General features: G+C 42.8%; 1 protein-coding gene across 1 annotated transcript; it reads left to right on the plus strand.

Moving 5' to 3' along the window:
• The first annotated feature begins 18,886 nt into the window (after positions 1-18,886).
• LOC132901194 (olfactory receptor 52B2-like) lies at positions 18,887-19,837 on the plus strand. The gene has a single exon (XM_060943533.1). The coding sequence runs from the start codon at positions 18,887-18,889 to the stop codon at positions 19,835-19,837; it is 951 nt and encodes a 316-aa protein (XP_060799516.1).
• The last annotated feature ends 322 nt before the right edge of the window (positions 19,838-20,159 follow it).

Here is a 20,159-nt window from a genome sequence, read left to right on the forward strand (position 1 = left end):
TCGCAGGCAAGCTGGAGCCTATCCCAGCTGACTATGCGCAAGAGGTGAGGTACACCCTGGACAAATTGCCAGGTTATCGCAGGGCTGACACAGAGACAAACAACCATTCACATTCACACCTACGGTCAATTTAGAGCCACCAATTCACCTAACCTACATGTTTTTGGACTGTGGGGGGAAACCGGAGCACCCAGAGGAAACCCACACAGACATGGGGAGAACATGCAAACTCCACACAGAAAGGCCCTCGCCAGCCACTGGGCTTGAAACCAGGACCTTCTTGCTGTGAGGCAACAGTGCTAACCATTACACCACCATGCCACCCCCTCCCCCCCTTAATAATGTTATTTTAATCATTTTCAGTGGAAATATCAGAGGCATTTTATGGCAAAACTTATTAATGTGGAAAGATTGTTTGATGGCAAATTGTGCCTTAAATGATTAAATCACAAATATCACAGCTGCTACTACTACTGTCTGAAATCCACATGGGGGACATAAGAAAGGATTAGAATATATGGTTAGAACAGCAGCTCCAAAACAACAGCAAGCATCATGGGCATACAATATTTAACCTTATATTTTGAAGGGACATGTAAAAGGTTTTATATATATATATATATATATATATATATATATATATATATATATATATATATATATATATATATACAACCCCGATTCCAAAAAAGTTGGGACAAAGTACAAATTGTAAATAAAAACAGAATGCAATAATTTACAAATCTCAAAAACTGATATTGTATTCACAATAGAACATAGACAACATATCAAATGTCGAAAGCGAGACATTTTGAAATTTCATGCCAAATATTGGCTCATTTGAAATTTCATGACAGCAACACATCTCAAAAAAGTTGGGACAGGGGCAATAAGAGGCTGGAAAAGTTAAAGGTACAAAAAAGGAACAGCTGGAGGACCAAATTGCAACTCATTAGGTCAATTGGCAATAGGTTATTAACATGACTGGGTATAAAAAGAGCATCTTGGAGTGGCAGCGGCTCTCAGAAGTAAAGATGGGAAGAGGATCACCAATCCCCCTAATTCTGTGCCGACAAATAGTGGAACAATATCAGAAAGGAGTTCGACAGTGTAAAATTGCAAAGAGTTTGAACATATCATCATCTACAGTGCATAATATCATCAAAAGATTCAGAGAATCTGGAAGAATCTCTGTACGTAAGGGTCAAGGCCGGAAAACCATACTGGGTGCCCGTGATCTTCGGGCCCTTAGATGGCACTGCATCACATACAGGCATGCTTCTGTATTGGAAATCACAAAATGGGCTCTGGAATATTTCCAGAGAACATTATCTGTGAAAACAATTCACCGTGCCATCCACCGTTGCCAGCTAAAACTCTATAGTTCAAAGAAGAAGCCGTATCTAAACATGATCCAGAAGCGCAGACGTCTTCTCTGGGCCAAGGCTCATTTAAAATGAACTGCAGCAAAGTGGAAAACTGTTCTGTGGTCAGATGAATCAATATTTGAAGTTCTTTATGGAAATCAGGGACGCTGTGTCATTCGGACTAAAGAGGAGAAGGACGACCCAAGTTGTTATCGGCGCTCAGTTCAGAAGCCTGCATCTCTGATGGTATGGGGTTGCATTAATGCATGTGGCATGGGCAGCTTACACATCTGGAAAGACACCATCAATGCTGAAAGGTATATCCAGGTTCTAGAGCAACATATGCTCCCATCCAGATGACGTCTCTTTCAGGGAAGACCTTGCATTTTCCAACATGACAATGCCAAACCACATACTGCATCAATTACAGCATCATGGCTGCGTAGAAGAAGGGTCCGGGTACTGAACTGGCCAGCCTGCAGTCCAGATCTTTCACCCATAGAAAACATTTGGCGCATCATAAAATGGAAGATACGACAAAATAGACCTAAGACAGTTGAGCAACTAGAATCCTACATTTAACAAGAATGGGTTAACATTCCTATCCCTAAACTTGAGCAACTTGTCTCCTCAGTCCCCAGATGTTTACAGACTGTTGTAAAGAGAAAAGGGGATGTCTCACAGTGGTAAACATGGCCTTGTCCCAACTTTTTTGAGATGTATTGTTGTCATGGAATTTAAAATCACCTAATTTTTCTCTTTAAATGATACATTTTCTCAGTTTAAACATTTGATATATCATCTATGTTCTATTCTGAATAAAATATGGAATTTTGAAACTTCCACATCATCGCATTCCATTTTTATTTACAATTTGTACTTTGTCCCAACTTTTTTGGAATCGGGGTTGTGTGTGTGTGTGTGTATATATATATATATATATATATATATATATATATATATATATATATATATTTATATATATATATATATTACACGGTGTATATATATATATAGGTATATATATATATATATATATATATATATATATATATATATATAGTGCTCAGCATAAATGAGTACACCCCCTTTGAAAAGTAACATTTTAAATAATATCTCAATGAACACAAACAATATCCAAAATGTTGAAAAGACAAAGTTTAATATAACATCTGTTTAACTTATAACGTGAAAGTAAGGTTAATAATACAAACTTAGATTACACGTTTTTCAGTTTTACTCAAATTAGTGTGGTGCAAAAATGAGTACACCCCACAACAAATACTACTACATCTAGTACTTTGTATGGCCTCCATGACTTTTAATGTCAGCACCAAGTCTTCTAGGCATGGAACAAACAAGTTGGCAACATTTTGCAACATCAATCTTTTTCCATTCTTCAACAATGACCTCTTTTAGTGACTGGATGCTGGATGGAGAGTGATGCTCAACTTGTCTCTTCAGAATTCCCCATAGGTGTTCAATTGGGTTCAGATCAGGAGATATACTTGGCCTGTCACTTTCACCCTGTTCTTCTTCAGAAATCCAACAGTGGCCTTAGATGTGTGTATTGGATCATCGTCATGTTGGAAAAGTGCACCACGACCAAGGGCACGGAGTGATGGTAGCATCTTCTCTTTCAGTATAGAGCAATACATCTGTGAATTCATGATGCCATCAATGAAATGCAGCTCCCCGACACCAGCAGCACTCATGTAGCCCTACATAAGGACACTGCCACCACCATGTTTCACTGTAGGCACCATGCATTTTTCTTTGTATTCTTCACCTTTGCAATGCCATTCAGTTTTGAAGCCATCAGTTCCAAAAACATTTATCTTGGTCTCATCACTCCAGAGTATAGAGTCCCAGTAGTCTTCATCTTTGTCACCATGGGCCCTGGCAAACTCTAGGTGGGCTTTTTGTGCCTGGGCTTTAGGAGAGACTTCTTTCATGGACGGCATCCATGCATGCCATTCCTTTGCAGTGTATGTCGTATTGTGTCATGGGAAATAGTCACCCCAGTTTGGCTTTCTATTTCTTTAGATAACTGCAGTGAACATGGGTGGCACGGTGGTGTAGTGGTTAGCACTGTCTCCTCACAGCAAGAAGGTCCGGGTTCAAGCCCTGTGGCTGGCAAGGGCCTTTCTGGGTGGAGTTTGCATGTTCTCCCTGTGTCTGCATGGGCTTCCTCCGGGTGCTCCAGTTTCCCCCACAGTCCAAAGACATGCAGGTTAGGTTAACTGGTGACTCTCAATTGACCGTAGGTGTGAATGTGAGTGTGAATGGTTGTCTGTGTCTATGTGTCAGCCCTGTGATGACCTGGCGACTTGTCCAGGGTGTACCCCGCCTTTTGCCCGTAGTCAGTTGGCATAGGCTCCAGCTTGCCTGCGACCCTGTAGAACAGGATAAAGTGGTTAGAGATAATGAGATGAGATGAGACTGCAGTGAACTTGCATGCCGATTTTCTTCAACCATTCTCATCAGAAGATGCTCCTGTTGAGGTGTTAACTTCCGTGGACGACCTGGACGTCTCTGTGAGATGGTTGCAGTTCCATCTTTCTTAAAATTTTGTACCACTTTTGCTAGAGTATTCTGATGGATAAGTAACGCTTTGCTGATCTTCTTGTAGCCTTCACCTTTGTGGTGTAAAGAAATTATTTTCTTTGGGGAAACCTGAAGAGAAAAGTTGAGCATCACTCTCCATCCAGCATCCAGTCACTAAAAGAGGTCATTGTTGAAGAATCTAAAAAGATTGATGTTGCAAAATGTCACCAACTTGTTCATTCCATGCCGAGAAGACTTGGTGCTGTCATTGAAAAATCATGGAGGACATACAAAGTACTAGATGTAATAGTTTTTGTTGTGGGGTGTACTCAGTTTTGCACCACCCTAATTTGAGTAAAACTGAAAAATGTGTAATCTAAGTTTATATTATTAACCTTACTTTCACGTTATAGGTTAAACAGATGTTATATTAAACTTTGTCTTTTCAACATTTTGGAAATTGTTTGTGTTCATTGAGATATTGTTTAAAATGTTACTTTTCAAAGGGGGTGTACTCATTTATGCTGAGCACTATATATATATATATATATATATATATATACAGGGTGCGATTTGTCAAAAAAACAGAATGGGGGGATGTTTTTTTTTTTTTAAATCATGAAACGTCACAAAATTAAGGTAACAATAGGCTAACAGCTCAGTAACATCCGATGATATCAAATGAATAACACTAAATGAAAACGAACACTAAACCAGAGATAGTAAATTCATCTTCCTATCTCTCTGACTAAATACACGAACACTAACACACAATAAAGTTCGCATTGCTTGCCGCATTGCTGTGATGTTTTTCTCCCTCCAGATTAAATGGACAGTGACTCGAAAATCACTAAAATACATGAATAATAAATGAACAGTTTGCTCTGATGGCGCAGTTCACATTGTGCACAGCTTTCCGATTTAAACTGTTTTTTTCTCATCCTTATACTTCCTGTTTCATGGACTGTAACGGATTTGCTTATTTAGTAATTTTAATACAGAATTTACTTTGAAATTATAATCAGACACTCCAACGCCCCCCCTAAAAAAAAAAAAAATCTCGGCCGTGAAAAAGGCGGCATCCGCCAAAAGGCACACTGTTTGCATCCCAGCAGATACATTGATACATTGTAGATAATAACAATATCTTTGCGTTCTATAAGAACGCAAAGATATTGTGATTATCTACAATGTATCTATTTGCTGGGGATGTTCATGAACATCAAAGCTGCCACTTCGGGTCATTTTGAAAGTGAGTGCAATGTAGACCACAGAAAACTGTGTCACAACATGCCTGTCATGTCAACTTTTTTTTTGGTTTGTTTGTTTTATTGACGGGGTTGTCCCCGAGGATTTTTTTTTCAGCAGAGATAAAAACCAGAGGGGGGGATGATCCCCCCCATCCCCCCCAGCAAATCGCACCCAGTATATATATATATATATATATATATATATATATATATATATATATATATATATATATATATTTTTTTTTTTTTTTTTTTAATTAAAGATACATTTGTTATAATATCATAGACTGTCTGCGAATACCATGTCATCAGAAGATTATAGTTGGGGGAAATAGTTGGCCTCCCCTCCATTTGTCCATCTCTAAGTACAGTGGTGCTTGAAAGTTTGTGAACCCTTTAGAATTTTCAATATTTCTGCATAAACATGACCGAAAACAACATCAGATTTTCACACAAGTCCAAAAAGTAGATAAAGAGAACCCAGTTAAACAAATGAGACAAAAATATTATACTTGGTCATTTATTTATTGAGGAAAATTATCCAATATTACGTACCTGTGAGTGGCAAAAGTATGTGAACCTTTAGGATTAGCAGTTAATTTGAAGGTGAAATTAGAGTCAGGTGTTTCAATCAATGGTATGACAATCAGGTGTGAGTGGGCACCCTGTTTTATTTAAAGAACAGGGATCTATCAAAGTCTGATCTTCACAACACATGTTTATGGAAGTGTATCATGGCACGAACAAAGGAGATATCTGACGACATCAGAAAAAGCATTGTTGATGCTCATCAGGCTGGAAAAGTTTACAAAACTATCTCTAAAGAGTTTGGACTCCACCAATCCACAGTCAGACAGATTGTGTACAAATGGAGGAAATGCAAGACCATGGTTACCCTCCCCAGGAGTGGTCGACCAACAAAGATCACTCAAAGAGCAAGGTGTTTAATAATCAGTGAGGTCACACAGGACCCAAGGGTAATGTCTAAGCAACTGAAGGCCTCGCTCTCATTGGCTAATGTTAATGTTCATGAGTCCACCATCAGGAGAACACTGAACAACAATGGTGTGCATGGCAGGGTTGCAAGGAGAAAGCCACTGATTTCTAAAAAGAACATTGCTGCTCATCTGCAGTTTGCTAAAGATCATATGGATAAGCCAGAAGGCTATAGGAAAAATGTTTTGTGGATGGATGAGACCAAAATAGAACTTTTTGGTTTAAATGAGAAGCATTATGTTTGGAGAAAGGAAAACACTGCATTCCAGCATAAGAACCTTATCCAATCTGTGAAACATGGTGGTGGTAGTATCATGGTGTGGTAGCGGGGGCATGGTCAAGCATCGGTCTGTGACCGGAGGGTGGAGTCAGTCAAGGTAAGTGGCAGAATCACTGCACCTGATGTCAATTAACCTGTGTTTGTGTGTCTTCCCCAGTCACCGCGCCCTATATAAGGAGAGAGAGAGCAGAAGAAGTGAGCTCTCTCCCCAACCAGACAAATGATGTGTGTGTGCGTGTCTGTGGTACTGGGAGATTGTGAAGGCTGAAAAGCTAAAAATAAAGAGTTTTGAAAACTCAGTTCTGGCCTGCCATACTTCTGTGCTCCACCCACGCAGTCAAAGTCTTACACATGGTTTGGGCCTGTTTTGCTGCATCTGGCCAGGATGGCTTGCCATCATTGACTGAACAATGAATTCTGGATTATACCAATGAATTCTAAAGGAAAATGTCAGGACATCTGTCCATGAACTGAATCTCGAGAGAAGGTTGGTCATGCAGCAAGACAGTGACCCTAAGCACACAAGTCGTTCTACCAAAGAATGGTTAAAGAAGAATAAAGTTCATGTTTTGGAATGGCCAAGTCAAAGTCCTGACCTTAATCCAATTGAAAAGTTGTGGAAGGACCTGAAGCCAGCAGTTGATGTGAGGAAACCCACCAACATCCCAGAGTTGAAGCTGTTCTGTATGGAGGAATGGGCTAAAATTCCTGCAAGCCGATGTGCAGGACTGATCAACAGTTACCAGAAATGTTTAGTTGCAGTTATTGCTGCACAATGGGGTCACAACAGATACTGAAAGCAAAGGTTCACATACTTTTTCCACTCATAGATATGTGATATTAGATCATTTTCCTCAATAAATAAATGACCAAGTATAATATTTTTGTCTCATTTCGTTAACTGGGTTCTTTTTATCTAATTTTAGGATGTGTGAAAATCTGATGATGTTTTAGGTCATATTTATGCAGAAATATAGACAATTTTAAAGGGTTCCACACACAAAGGGATGCTAGAAGTAAAGCTATAAATACGTGTTTGGCACAGATCATTATATTTGTTCTGTTTGAAATCATTTCAGGCTTTACTATACTTTCATATCGTTTGCAGAATATACCACCCACTGCACAAAAAATATGCGGCATGCTGATTTTCACACTTCTTCCAGTTTTTAATCCGATTATATATGGAATGAAAACAAGAGAAATCAGAAATTCATTCATCATAGTTTTGAAAAAGCAAAAGGGAGCATTTAAATAATTTTGAAAGAAAAGGGTTTGTTTGTTTGTTTGTTTGTTTGTTTGTTTGTTTGTTTGTTTTGTATGAGCATATCACTCAGTTTATTTTTGTTTGGTCGGTATGACCTCTTTAAATGTATAATTCAAACAAACACATAAAAGATCAATTTTCTTTTTGTCTACCCTGGGTATATTTTGATCTACTTATTTCCTCTGAACGAATCTGAATTCATGCTAAATCAGATAATATTTGTGAAAATGAATGGACTTGCCCTCCCCAATAGAAATATATGAATAAATTTTTTTCAGAAACAAAATTAAGCAAATGGTTCTTTGTTCATGTTGCATATTAAACATGCTTTGTTTGGAATTGGAGGTATAAATGTCCACATATACATTAGCTTTTGACATCCATATTGCATCCCTCTACCATTGACATTTGAATAGTTGTGTAGTAAAAGTTGTTTGTAGGTTAAAGGAAAGGTTCAGTCCACTTTTCCACTTTTAGGGTGTTCACTCATGTGTAAGCACTCTAATTCTTTCCCTCTGTGGTGACAATAAATGTGCAAGGCCTAATGTTTATTTGGCTTTCACAGATATTTCATGTACAGTAGGTCATCAAGTGATTTGAACATGCAGGACTTAAACAACAGATGACGATCCGATCCAAAAGTCAATGTCCATATAACAAGCATGGCACAGTAATCAAGCCAGAAGATGATACCAGAGGCCAGAGGGTACTTTAAAACACAAACCAGGAAGCAAGGCAAGGGTCAAACACAGCAAGACAAATGATACAAATAGCTCAAAACTTACACAGTGTGACACTTTCTTGTCACGCTGGTTCGCATGGTTCACAAGTAACTTGTTTGTTTTTATTTGTAATGAATAATATAATTCAATCACAAATTTAGTAGCTGTGTAACTTAGCAGATTTATTTTCAGGCTGGTTAATCTAAAGCATGTGCATCAATGCTGCAGTTTAAATCAAGAAAATATATTTTTTTAATTATTATTTTTGAAGTGAAATTCAAATGTAATGACTTAGAGAGCTAAGTCAGCAGAAAGATATTTATTTCAGGCAACTGAAATAATCCAAGGAAGCAAATAACCCTTAACAAGAGCAAACATTATCATGTAGATTTTATTGATGAGTTACAAATTTTATCAGTGATCCAGTTCCAACAAGTTGCAATGACCATTCGGGGTAGCTTGAATGTAATCAAAAGTTATGCATTAAACAGAACAGTCAGTAACTGAAATATGTTCTTTCATTATCTTTTTTTTTCCATAACATGTTTTTGTTCTTTCTTTCTTTTCTCACTGGGATTGCAATTGAGAATGAAACAGACTGATTCTAAGATGTTAGATTTCCATTTTTAAGATTCCATAACGGGAGACACGGTGGTGTAGTGGTTAGCGATGTCACCTCACAGCAAGAAGGTCTGGGTTCCAGCCCCGTGAAAGGCAAGGGCCTTTCTGTGCGGAGTTTGCATGTTTTCCTCGTGTCCATGTGGGTTTGCTCCGGTTTCCCCCCACAGTCCAAAGACATGCAGGTTAGGTTAACTGGTGACTCTAAATTGACCGTAGGTGTGAATGTGAGTGTGAATGGTTGTCTGTGTCTATGTGTCAGCCCTGTGATGACCTGGCGACTTGTCCAGGGTGTATCCTGCCTTTTGCCCATAGTCAGCTGGGATCGGCTCCAGCTTGCCTGCGACCCTGTAGAACAGGATAAAGCGGCTAGAGATAATGAGATGAGATATATATCAGTGTTCTCCCAAGGATTAAAATAAAACCCTTAGTTTTGGGTTCCCACAGGACACCCTGTGGGGTCCATATGGTGGAGAGTACATAGATGAGCAGGGGAGAGTATGAGAGGGGGGTATTGTTGGAGGAGTCCAGGGGGCCTTCACTGGAAATTTTTGAAAAAAGGGACGCATCTGGTGGCCTCTGGTGACTTTTACGAGCATTTTATGGTGGTACTGACACTGTCACTTTTTACTTTTAACATGGTTGAAATGACTGCTACCGGTATAACAAGTGGAAGTCTGTGATGCTGTGTTTTGCAGCATGGGGTTCACATGAAAAATAAATAAAGTCATCATCTGACAACAATGCAGTATATAATAATGTTTGGTTTTTTTTTTCTTTTTTCTTTTACCTGAACCACTGCCAGAACACTACAAACCAAAAATTTAAATGAATTCTGTTGCAGTTAGAAAAAAAAAAAACCCTGCAGACTGAATTTACTGCACAAATGGCCTTTATACTTAGACCTACTTAGTATTTCAAATACCAAAAGCACCTTAGAATAAACAACATGCCCAACCAACAATAGTGCTACTAGTACATGTAATTATTGCATTAATTAATAATGTAATTAGTGTACCATCCACTATTAGGTAAAATTAAAATACAATCTTACAATATTGTTTGAATGTCTAGAGCAAGATATTTTGTTATTTTACAAAAAAATAACTTCAGATATTGTTTTAACAATATTAAGCATTACTGCATAGATTACAGAGTGCAAATAGCTGTGTAATCAGATGTGCTTGGGTTTGCTGAGACATGGAGGGCCGGCAACACCATCTAGCCCATAATTCAGGTAGGTGTCCTTTGAGAGTAAATGCTTTGGCTTTCGCAACATCCATTCTCAAAAGCTGATGTTGGGAAAAAATCTTTAAACAAAGAATGTTTTCTTGCTTTTGTAGTTTTTTTTTTTTTAAAGGCCAAGAGAAATGTATCTCTTTCCTCCTTGGATAATAATAGTAAAAGTCCTGACAATGAAAACTTATCATTGAAACCCACATCGTAAATGTCGGGAACATTCAGAATTTGTTGAGTTTAAATTTCCCGCCGGGTGGCACGGTGGTGTAGTAGTTAGCGCTTTCGCCTCACAGCAAGAAGGTCCAGGTTCGAGCCCTGTGGCCAGCGAGGGCCTTTCTGTGCAGAGTTTGTATGTTCTCCCCGTGTCTGCGTGGGTTTCCTCCGGGTGCTCCGGTTTCCCCCACAGTCCAAAGACATGCAGGTTAGGTTAACTGTGACTCTAAATTGACCGTAGGTGTGAATGTGAATGGTTGTCTGTGTCTATGTGTCAGCCCTGTGATGACCTGGTGACTTGTCCAGGGTGTACCCCGCCTTTCGCCCATAGTCAGCTGGCATAGGCTCCAGCTTGCCTGCGACCCTTTAGAACAGGATAAAGCAGCTAGAGATAATGAGACGAGATGAGACTGCAGTGAACTTGTATGCCGATTTTCTTCAACCATTCTCATCAGAAGATGCTCCTGTTGAGGTGTTAACCTCCGTGGATGACCTGGACATCTCTGTGAGATGGTTGCAGTTCCATCTTTCTTAATTTTTGTACCACTTTTGCTACAGTATTCTGACTGATAAGTAACGCTTTGCTGATCTTCTTGTAGCCTTCACCTTTGTGGTGTAAATAAATTATTTTCTTTGGGGAAATCTGAAGAGAAAAGTTGAGCATCACTCTCCATCCAACATCTAGTCACTCAAAGAGGTCATTGTTGAAGAATCTAAAAAGATTGATGTTGCAAAATGTCGCCAACTTGTTCATTCCATGCCGAGAAGACTTCGTGCTGTCATTGAAAATCATGGAGGACATACAAAGTACTAGATGTAGTAGTTTTTTTTGTGGGGTGTACTCATTTTTGCACCACCCTAATTTGAGTAAAACTGAAAAATATGTAATCTAAGTTTATATTATTAACCTTACTTTCACGTTATAAGTGTGGCAGCGGGGGCATGGTCAAGCGCCAGTCTGTGACAGGAGGGCGGAGTCAGGGGAGGTAAGTGGCAGAATCACTACACCTGAGAGCTATTAACCTGTGTTTGTGTGTCTTCCCAGTGACCGCACCCTACTTAAGGAGGGAGAGTGAGAGCAGAGGGTCTCTTCCCCGAACCAGATTCCAGTCGTGTGTGTTTCTGTTTGGTTTAAGGATTGTTAGACTGAAAAGTGTGGCAATAAAATCCCTAGTTCCGAACCTGATCTCTGTCCTGCCGTCTTCTGTGCTCCATCCTTCCACACGAACCGCTACAGTGGTGCTGAAACCTGGGACCTGGAGCACAGATGCCAAACCGCCCCATGGAGTATTCCCCGTTCGCCGACCTGGTCCATGCCCTCGCCACGGCCCAGCAAAGTCAGCACCAGGCGCTAGTCATGCTCCGTAAGGAGCAGGATCAGCGCTTCGAGGCCCTGGTGTTGGCCCAGCAAGAGGATCGACAGGCGTTCCGGCACCTCCTCGCGTCGGTGGGAACTACTGATGCTTCCACCGCGGGCCCGTCCCCCCCCACCCTGACCAAGATGGGCCTGCAGGATGACCCCGAGGCTTTCATCATGCTCTTTGAGCAAGTCACGGAGACCTCGGGGTGGCCGATGGATCAGCGCGCGGCGCGCCTCCTCCCCCTGCTAATGGGAGAGGTGCAGCTGGCCACGCTACAGCTCCCCGCCGACCGCTGGCTGGCCTATGCGGACCTTCGCCGGGCCATCCTCCAGCGTGTGGGGCGCACTCCTGAACAGCAGCACCAGCGCTTCTGCGCTCTCTGCTTGGAGGAAGTCGGCCGGCCGTTCGCGTTTGGCCAGCAACTCCGGGATGCCTGCTGGTGGTGGCTGAGGGCCGACAACCGCAACGCCGAGGGGATCGTCGACCAAGTGGTACTGGAGCAGTTCATCGCGTGCTTGCCAACAGGAACTGCGGAGTGGGTCCAGTGCCACCGCCCGGCGTCGCTGGATCAGGCCATCAAGCTGACGGAGGACCATTTGGCGGCTGTTTCGGTGGCAGGACAGCAGACAGCCTCTTCTCTTCTCTCCTCTCTCTCTCTCTCTCTCTCTCTCCCCCTCCTCCTGTGTCCCGTCCTCGCCCCATTCCCCCACCACGGAGTCGGGGGCTGGCACCATCCCAGCCGGCCCGCCACACCCGCGGTGCCCTCCCGTTTCTCCCCTCTGTGTCTGTCTCTCCCCCCCCTCAGGTGAGTGAGCCCCAGAACACTGGTGCAGAGAGGAAGCCCGGGCCGGTTTGCTGGCGCTGCGGGGAGACGGGCCACCTCCAACAGCAGTGCACGGCAATGGAGGTGGGCACGGTGGTTTGGATCGCCGACACGCCAGAGGCCGCCCTCGATCGGGCCAGAGCATATCACATACTGGTGAGTATTCAAGGGGGTACATATCAGGCGTTGGTGGATTCCGGTTGTAATCAAACCTCAATTCACCAAAGTCTGGTGCAAAATGAGGCATTGGGGGGAGCACAGGGGGTGAAGGTGTTGTGTGTGCACGGGGATGTTCACTGCTACCCTTTGGTGTCAGTCCACATTTTTTTCTGAGGTGAAAAATGCATAGTAAAGGCGGCGATTAATCCTCGCCTCACCCACTCAATAATTTTGGGGACTGATTGGCCAGGATTCGGGGAATTGATGAGCCATTTAGTGGAGAGTGGGTCCTGCCATACGTCAGCAGGGGGAGGTCCCAGTGTCGCCTTGGCGGGAGCAGCTGTCACAGAGCCGTCTACGTCATCTCCGCATCAGAGTGAGGAGCAGCAGGCTCCTCCTCTCTCTCTCGGGGAATCCCTTGTGGATTTCCTGTTAGAACAGTCACGAGACAAGACTCTGCGGCATGCGTTTGACCAAGTGAGAGTAATCGATGGTCAAATGCTCCCGCCAAACGCCACCCCGTCCTTCCCCTATTTCTCTATTATGAAGGATAGATTATACTGAGTGACACAGGACACTCAGACGAAAGAGCAAGTCACGCAGCTTTTAATTCCAAAGAGCCACCGGGAATTGGTGTTCCAGGCGGCTCATTTTAATCCCATGGCTGGACACCTAGGGTAGGATAAGACACAAGCCCGAATAATGGCCCAATTCCATTGGCCGGGGATTCACGGCAATGTTCGTAGGTGGTGTACGGTGTGCCGTGAATGCCAGTTAGTAAATCCAGCGGCCATTCCAAAAGCACCTTTGCTCCCTCTACCATTAATCGAGACCCCGTTTGAAAGAGTTGGGATGGATCTCGTTGGGCCATTAGATCGGTCGACACGAGGGTACCGCTTTATATTAGTTCTGGTGGACTATGCAACGCGATACCCGGAAGCAGTGCCTCTGCGCAATATCTCAGCACGCAGTATTGTGGAAGCGCTCTTCCGCATTATCTCCCGAGTTGGAATCCCGAAAGAGATTCTGACTGATCAAGGCACCATGTTTATGTCACGGACACTGCACGAACTGTATGGGTTATTGGGGATTAAGCCGATCTGCACCAGCGTGTATCACCCACAAACAGACGGTTTAGTGGAACGGTTCAACCGCACCCTCAAGAATATAATTAAAAAATTCGTAAGTGAGGACGCATGTAATTGGGATAAGTGGCTCGAGCCCTTGCTGTTTTCAGTGCGAGAGGTCCCCCCAAGCCTCCACGGGGTTCTCCCCATTCGAATTATTATATGGGCGTAAGCCGCGCGGCATTCTCGATGTGCTGCGGGACAATTGGGAGGAGGGACCTTCACAAAGCGAAAATGAAATTCAATACGTTATGGGCCTGCACGCAAAACTCCACACCCTCACCCACCTAACCCAGGAGAATTTGTGGCAGGCCCAAGAACGGCAAGCCCGCCTGTACAACAAGGGTACGCGCCTTAGAGAGTTCGCACCGGGAGATAAAGTACTCGTACTGTTGCCCACATCGAGCTCCAAATTGGTTGCCAAGTGGCAAGGACCCTTTGAGGTCACACGGCGAGTCGGGGACATCGACTACGAGGTGAGGTGAACGGACAGGGGTGGGGCGTTACAGATTTACCACCTCAACCTGCTTAAACTCTGGAATGAGGAGGTCCCCGTAGCATTGGTGTCGGTGGTTCCAGAGAAGGCAGAGCTGGGGCTGGAGGTTCAAAAAGGGGCATTGGCGTCAGGTATCCCTCCGGTCCCCTGTGGAGACCACCTCTCCCTGACCTAACTCGCGGAGGTTGCCCAGTTGCAGACCGAGTTTTCGGATGTGTTCTCACCCCTGCCCAGTCGCACTAACCTCATAGAGCACCACATAGAGATGTCCCCGGGGGTGGTAGTGCATAGCCGCCCTTACAGGCTACCCGAACACAAAAAAAAGGTGGTTCGGGAAGAACTCGAGGCCATGCTCAAAATGGGCATCGTCGAGGAGTCCCACAGTGACTGGAGCAGCCCGGTGGTCTTGGTACCCAAGGCCGACAGGTTGGTCCGGTTCTGTGTGGACTATAGAAAAGTCAACGCAGTGTCTAAATTTGACGCGTACCCAATGCCTCGGATTGATGACTTGCTCGATCGACTAGGCACGGCTCACTTTTATTCGACACTGGATTTGACAAAGGGACACTGGCAGATCCCCTTGACTCCTCTATCCCGAGAAAAAACAGCCTTTTCCACACCGTTCGGATTACACCAATTTGTCCCACTTCCGTTTGGGCTGTTTGAGGCACCCGCTATGTTTCAGCGGCTGATGGACAGGGTCCTCCGCCCCCACGTCACTTATGCGGCCGCTTACCTAGATAACATCATCGTCTATAGTAATGACTGGCCGAGGCACCTCGAACATCTGAGGGCCGTCCTTAGGTCGCTGAGGCGTGTGGGGCTCACAGCCAACCCAAAGAAGTGTGCAATTGGGTGGGTGGAAGTACGGTATCTGGGCTTCCACTTGGGCAACGGGCAGGTGCATCCCCAAATTAATAAGACGGTAGCAATTGCGGCCTGCCCGAGGCCCAAGACCAAAAAGGGGGTGAGACAGTTCCTGGGGCTGGCTGGCTATTACCGTAGGTTTATACCTAATTATTTGGACGTCACCAGCCCGCTGACTGATCTGACTAAAAAGGGGGCACCAGATCTGGTCCAGTGGACGGAGCAATGCCAGAGGGCTTTCTCTGAGGTAAAGGCTGCACTGTGTGGGGGGCCACTTTTACACTCCCCTGACTTCTCTCTCCCCTTTATGTTGCAGACCGATGCGTTGGACAGAGGGCTAGGGGCTGTTTTGTCCCAGGAGGTGGAGGGGGAGGACCGCCCAGTCTTATACATCAGCAGGAAGCTGTCGGTGCATGAGGGGCACTACAGCACCATAGAGAAAGAGTATTTGGCGATCAAGTGGGTGGTCCTCGCCCTCCATTACTACCTGCTGGGGCGCCCTTTCACCCTCTGTTCGGACCACCGCCCCTCCAGTGGCTCCACCGCATGAAGGATGCCAACGAGTGGATCACCCGTTGGTATCTGGCACTCCAACCCTTTAATTTTAAGGTGGTCCACAAGCCGGGGGCGCAAATGGTTGTGGCGGACTTCCTCTCCTGTTGGGGGGGGGGGGGGAGTCGGCTGCAGGCCGGACAGCCGCCCGGCCTGAGTCAGGCAGTGGGGGTATGTGGCAGCGGGGGCATGGTCAAGCACCGGTCTGTGACAGGAGGGCGGAGTCAGGGGAGGTAAGTGGCAGAATCACTACACCTGAGAGTAATTAACCTGTGTTTGTGTGTCTTCCCAGTGACCGTGCCCTACTTAAGGAGGGAGAGCGAGAGCAGAGGGTCTCATCCCCGAACCAGATGCCGGTTGTGTGTGTGTTTCTGTTTGGTTTAAGGATTGTTAGACTGAAAAGTGTGGCAATAAAATCCCTGATCTCTGTCCTGCCGTCTTCTGTGCTCCACTCTTTCACACGAACCGCTACAATAAGTTAAACAGATGTTATATTAAACTTTGTCTTTTCAACATTTTGGAAATTGTTTGTGTTCATTGCGATTTTGTTTAAAATGTTACTTTTCAAAAGGGGTGTACTCATGCTGAGCACTATGTGTGTATATATATATATATATATATATATTTTTTTTTTTAAATTAAAGATACATTTGTTATTATATCATAGACTGTCTGCGAATACCATGTCAACAGAAGATTATAGTTGGGGGAAATAGTTGGCCTCCCCTCCCCTCCCCTCCATTTGTCCATCTCTAAGTACAGTGGTGCTTGAAAGTTTGTGAACCCTTTAGAATTTTCGATATTTCTGCATAAACATGACCAAAAACAACATCAGATTTTCACACAAGTCCAAAAAGTAGATAAAGAGAACCCAGTTAAACAAACAAGACAAAAAATTATTCTTGGTCATTTATTTATTGAGGAAAATGATCCGATATTACATACCTGTGAGTGGCAAAAGTATGTGAACCTCTAGGATTAGCAGTTAATTTGAAGGTGAAATTAGAGTCAGGTGTTTTCAGTCAATGGGATGACAATCAGGTGTGAGTGGGCACCCTGTTTTATTTAAAGAACAGGGATCTATCAAAGTCTGATCTTCACAACACGTTTTTGGAAGTGTATCATGGCACGAACAAAGGAGATATCTGACGACCTCAGAAAAAGCATTGTTGATGCTCATCAGGCTTGAAAAGGTTACAAAACTATCTCTAAAGAGTTTGGACTCCACCAATCCACAGTCAGACAGATTGTGTACAAATGGAGGAAATTCAAGACCATTGTTACCCTCCCCAGGAGTGGTCGACCAACAAAGATCACTCCAAGAGCAAGGTGTTTAATAATCAGTGAGGTCACACAGGACCCAAGGGTAACGTCTAAGCAACTGAAGGCCTCGCTCTCATTGGCTAATGTTAATGTTCATGAGTCCACCATCAGGAGAACACTGAATAACAATGGTGTGCATGGCAGGGTTGCAAGGAGAAAGCCACTGATCTCTATAAAGAACATTGCTGCTCATCTGCAGTTTGCTAAAGATCATATGGATAAGCCAGAAGGCTACTGGAAAAATGTTTTGTGGATGGATGAGACCAAAATAGAACTTTTTGGTTTAAACGAGAAGCATTATGTTTGGAGAAAGGAAAACACTGCATTCCAGCATAAGAACTTTATCCAATCTGTGAAACATGGTCGTGGTAGTATCATGGTGTGGTAGCGGGGGCATGGTCAAGCATCGGTCTGTGACTGGAGGGTGGAGTCAGGGAAGGTAAGTGGCAGAATCACTGCACCTGATGTCAATTAACCTGTGTTTATGTCATCATCCCCAGTGACCGCACCCTATATAAGGAGAGAGAGAGCAGAAGAAGTAAGCTCTCTCCCCAACCAGACAAATGATGTGTGTGTGCGTGTCTGTGGTACTGGGAGATTGTGAAGGCTGAAAAGCTAAAAATAAAGATTTTTGAAAACTCAGTTCTGGCCTGCCATACTTCTGTGCTCCACCCACTCAAAGTCTTACACATGGTTTGGGCCTGTTTTGCTGCATCTGGGCCAGGATGGCTTGCCATCATTGACTGAACAATGAAATCTGGATTATACCAATGAATTCTAAAGGAAAATTTCAGGACATCTGTCCATGAACTGAATCTCGAGAGAAGGTTGGTCATGCAGCAAGACAATGACCCTAAGCACACAAGTCATTCTACCAAAGAATGGTTAAAGAAGAATATAGTTAAAGTTTTGGAATGGCCAATTCAAAGTCCTAACCTTAATGCAATCGAAAAGTTGTGGAAGGACCTGAAGCCAGCAGTTGATGTGAGGAAACCCACCAACATCCCAGAGTTGAAGTTGTTCTGTATGGAGGAATGGGCTAAAATTCCTGCAAGCCGATGTGCAGGACTGATCAACAGTTACCAGAAATGTTTAGTTGCAGTTATTGCTGCACAATGGGGTCACAACAGATACTGAAAGCAATGGTTCACATACTTTTGCCACTCATAGATATGTGATATTAGATCATTTTCCTCAATAAATAAATGACCACGTATAATATTTTTGTCTCATTTCGTTTACTGGGTTCTTTTTATCTAATTTTAGGATGTGTGAAAATCTGATGATGTTTTAGGTCATATTTATGCAGAAATATAGAAAATTGTAAAGGGTTCACAAACTTTCAAGCACCACTGTATGTTGTAATCCATGATATTACCTTATTCCTCTAACATTTATGGACATAATGTCTTAATATGAGCTATATATCTTAAGTTTGAGATCAGATTTAAGTTGCTTATATTCTCAGGTGACATATGAGTCACGAGACACTTGCATGGTCATGGGAGGACAGAAATGGATATAAATGGACCATGCCACATTCGTCTCTTCACAAAATTGGATATTTTGTAAGGTGAGTCTATGGGTAAAGCCATTATAAATGCAAATAAAAAAGAACATGTCCATGGACAAATCAGGAACTGTTCTGGCACCTTTTTTATGTCTTCCACAGGTTTTGAATGGAGCAACAACTTTCCAATAACACATTCAGTTTCAACCTTCAAATTGCCAGATTTGATGTTCCTCCACAAGCCATTTATCCTGTTTTTATTCTTGGAGCTCTGATCTATTTGTTTTCAGTATTCTGTAATGTAACAATTCTAGCATTGATTGTTACCCAGCAAAGCCTTCATCAACCAATGTTTTACATTATGTTCAGCCTTCCTTTGGCAGATTTAATGGCAATTACATGTGCCTTACCCAGAGTGCTTCTGGATATTGTAACCCAAACAAATACAGTCTACTATCCAACGTGTGTCCTGCAGGGGTTTTTGCTTCATTTGTCTGGAAATAGTATACCTTTTATCCTGGCAGCCATGTCATTTGATCGCTATATAGCAATATGCAAGCCACTGAGGTATAACTCTATCATGAGTCCATACACAGTTGGTGCTGTGATGGCTCTGGTTTGGGGCCTTGACATTGCCTTGATTGTTGTGTTGTTTGCCCTTCAGGCAAGACTTCCAAAATGTAAGACAATCATTTTTAATGTGTATTGTAGCAATAATACACTGTTAATGCTTTCATGTGGGGGTGACCTAACTGTCAACAATATTTATGGATTAGCTATGACTGGATTTGTGCAGGCCATTAGTGTGACTTTTCAATTATTCTTCTACTTACAAATTCTAAAAGCCTGTGTTTTCCACACACAAAGGGATGCTAGAAGTAAAGCTATAAATACGTGTTTGGCACAGATCATTACATTTGTTCTGTTTGAAATCATTTCAGGCTTTACTATACTTTCATATCGTTTGCAGAATATACCACCCACTGCACAAAAAATATGCGGCATGCTGATTTTCACACTTCTTCCAGTTTTTAATCCAATTATATATGGAATGAAAACAAGAGAAATCAGAAATTCATTCATCATAGTTTTGAAAAAGCAAAAGGGAGCATTTAAATAATTTTGAAAGAAAAGGGTTTGTTTGTTTGTTTGTTTGTTTGTTTTGTATGAGCATAACACTCAGTTTATTTTTGTTTGGTCGCTATGACCTCTTTAAATGTATAATTCAAACAAACACATAAAAGATCAATTTTCTTTTTGTCTACCCTGGGTATATTTTGATCTACTTATTTCCTCTGAACGAATCTGAATTCATGCTAAATCAGATAATATTTGTGAAAATGAATAGACTTGCCCTCCCCAATAGAAATATATGAATACATTTTTTTCAGAAACAAAATTAAGCAAATGGTTCTTTGTTCATGTTGCATATTAAACATGCT

This window comes from Neoarius graeffei, chromosome 17 (assembly GCF_027579695.1).
Source record: "Neoarius graeffei isolate fNeoGra1 chromosome 17, fNeoGra1.pri, whole genome shotgun sequence".
NCBI classification, from domain to species: Eukaryota; Metazoa; Chordata; class Actinopteri; order Siluriformes; family Ariidae; genus Neoarius; species Neoarius graeffei.

Coding starts and splice junctions, on each gene's coding strand:
- LOC132901194 (XM_060943533.1), top strand. CDS start 18,887: ATGGAGCAACAACTTTCCAATAACACATTCAGTTTCAACCTTCAAATT.